The 1,486-nt window shown below is 46.4% G+C and overlaps 1 protein-coding gene across 4 annotated transcripts in view; it reads left to right on the top strand.

The window, feature by feature from the left end:
• LOC110296853 (alpha-1,3-mannosyl-glycoprotein 4-beta-N-acetylglucosaminyltransferase-like protein MGAT4E) overlaps positions 1 to 1,486 on the top strand; it is a 9,482-nt gene that overhangs the window by 2,071 nt on the left and 5,925 nt on the right. For 2 of the 4 annotated variants that reach the window (XM_021165651.1, XM_021165644.1), the window contains exons 3-4: positions 584 to 715; positions 1,049 to 1,145. In XM_021165651.1, the coding sequence (XP_021021310.1) occupies positions 608 to 715; positions 1,049 to 1,145 (205 nt within the window). In that variant the 5' untranslated portion in view covers positions 584 to 607. Of the gene's footprint in view, positions 1 to 583; positions 886 to 1,048; positions 1,146 to 1,486 lie in introns of all 4 variants that reach the window. The other 2 variants (XM_021165667.1, XM_021165661.1) reach the window with 2 other exon arrangements.

The following is a 1,486-nucleotide window of genomic DNA, read 5'->3' as shown; positions in this document are numbered from 1 at the left end:
AAAGAAAGAAAGAAAGAAAGAAAGAAAGAAAGAAAGAAAGAAAGAAAGAAAGATCTTTAAGCCGGGTGGTGGTGATGCAGGCCTTTAATCCCAGCACTCAGGAGGCAGCCTGGTCTACACAGGGAGTTCCAGGACAGCTAGAGATATGCAGAGAAACCCTGTCATGAAACAAACAAACAAAAACAAACTGTTAGCCACCACTGCCTGGCTAATAGTTTGACTTTTATTTTTTGTTTTAAATGCAGAGAATACAATGCCCATCTGTTTCCTAGTACAAACTGGCATGCTAATAACATTCCAGCTAGCACTTATCATTCTGAGAAGGGGAAAGTTTGGGAGAGTTGAAACTCCAAACAAATAGATGAAGAGAGGCAGCATATGTCATGTCATCACAGGATAGGTGACCTTCTCTCTCTAGGAAGGGAACAGGGTTGTGTTCTGTCAGGCTCCTAGACCAGTGTGTGTTCATGTAAATTAACAGTATTCTTAGGGGAGAGGGGAGGCAGTATTCTTAGGGGTGGGGAGGATAGGGCAAGGGGGAGAGCAGTTGGTCTCCCATATGTATACTGACCTCTCATTGTAGGAGCCCTATCCCAGTGCAGACACAATGCACTGTTCTGTCAGGACTTGCTTCAGAGCCTCTGTGGCCCTCATATTCCTGTGGCTCTTCACCATCCTGCAAATCCCTGAGGAAAATGAAGATGTCAAAAATGTGGTGACTATTCTCTGGGAAACTGGAAGTGCATGGAGGGAGGACTGAGGACAGGCAGGCTGCCCAAGGCCCCTGAACTTTCCTTCCAAACTCCACTCCCTCTGAGTGGAGCTGGGTGTGGATCTACCCATTATTCCATAAACTAGCTGCATTTGCTTGTCATGTTTCTCAAGGTAAGAGACAAAGAGAGTCTACCAGGGCCCATGGATCTTCTGGCTCAAGGCCAGGCACTGCGTTGTACTCTCTCTACCTAAAAAGGCACATGGGAAGTTGGGAGAGAAAAAGTCTGTTGTTTTATGAAAGGAGCTATATTTTTTGCCTTTGTCAATGGTCCAGGTGATCAACCATGGCAGTAAGAATAATTTCAGATCACTAGATGACTGGCAGAACATCACCTTCAAGTATCTGAAAGAAATCCAGCAGAGAAGAAAAAGTGAGTGCCCGGAAGAGGGAGGATGTGGTGTCCCAGGAAGAGGAGGACCACAGGAGGGAAGAGGATGGGAAAGAGAAGGGCAGGAGGAGAAAAGGCCATGTGTCCAGGAACACTTGAACCTGCCTGACAGCTCCCTCCCCATCCTAGGACATTGACAAGTCAGGAGTATAAGGAAGGACAGATAGAGGTAGTTGTTTTAAATAGGTGGGATCAGGGGATGAAGGATAGTTCAGTGGTTAGGGGCGTTTGTTGTTCCTCCTGAGGATCTGAGTTCACATTTCCAGAATCTATCTCTCTCTCTCTCTCTCTCTCTCTCTCTCTCTCTCTCTCTCTCTCTCTCT

The sequence above is a fragment of the Mus caroli genome, chromosome 1 (genome assembly GCF_900094665.2).
Source record: "Mus caroli chromosome 1, CAROLI_EIJ_v1.1, whole genome shotgun sequence".
NCBI lineage: Eukaryota > Metazoa > Chordata > Mammalia > Rodentia > Muridae > Mus > Mus caroli.
This window is presented reverse-complemented; position numbering and strand designations above follow the sequence as displayed.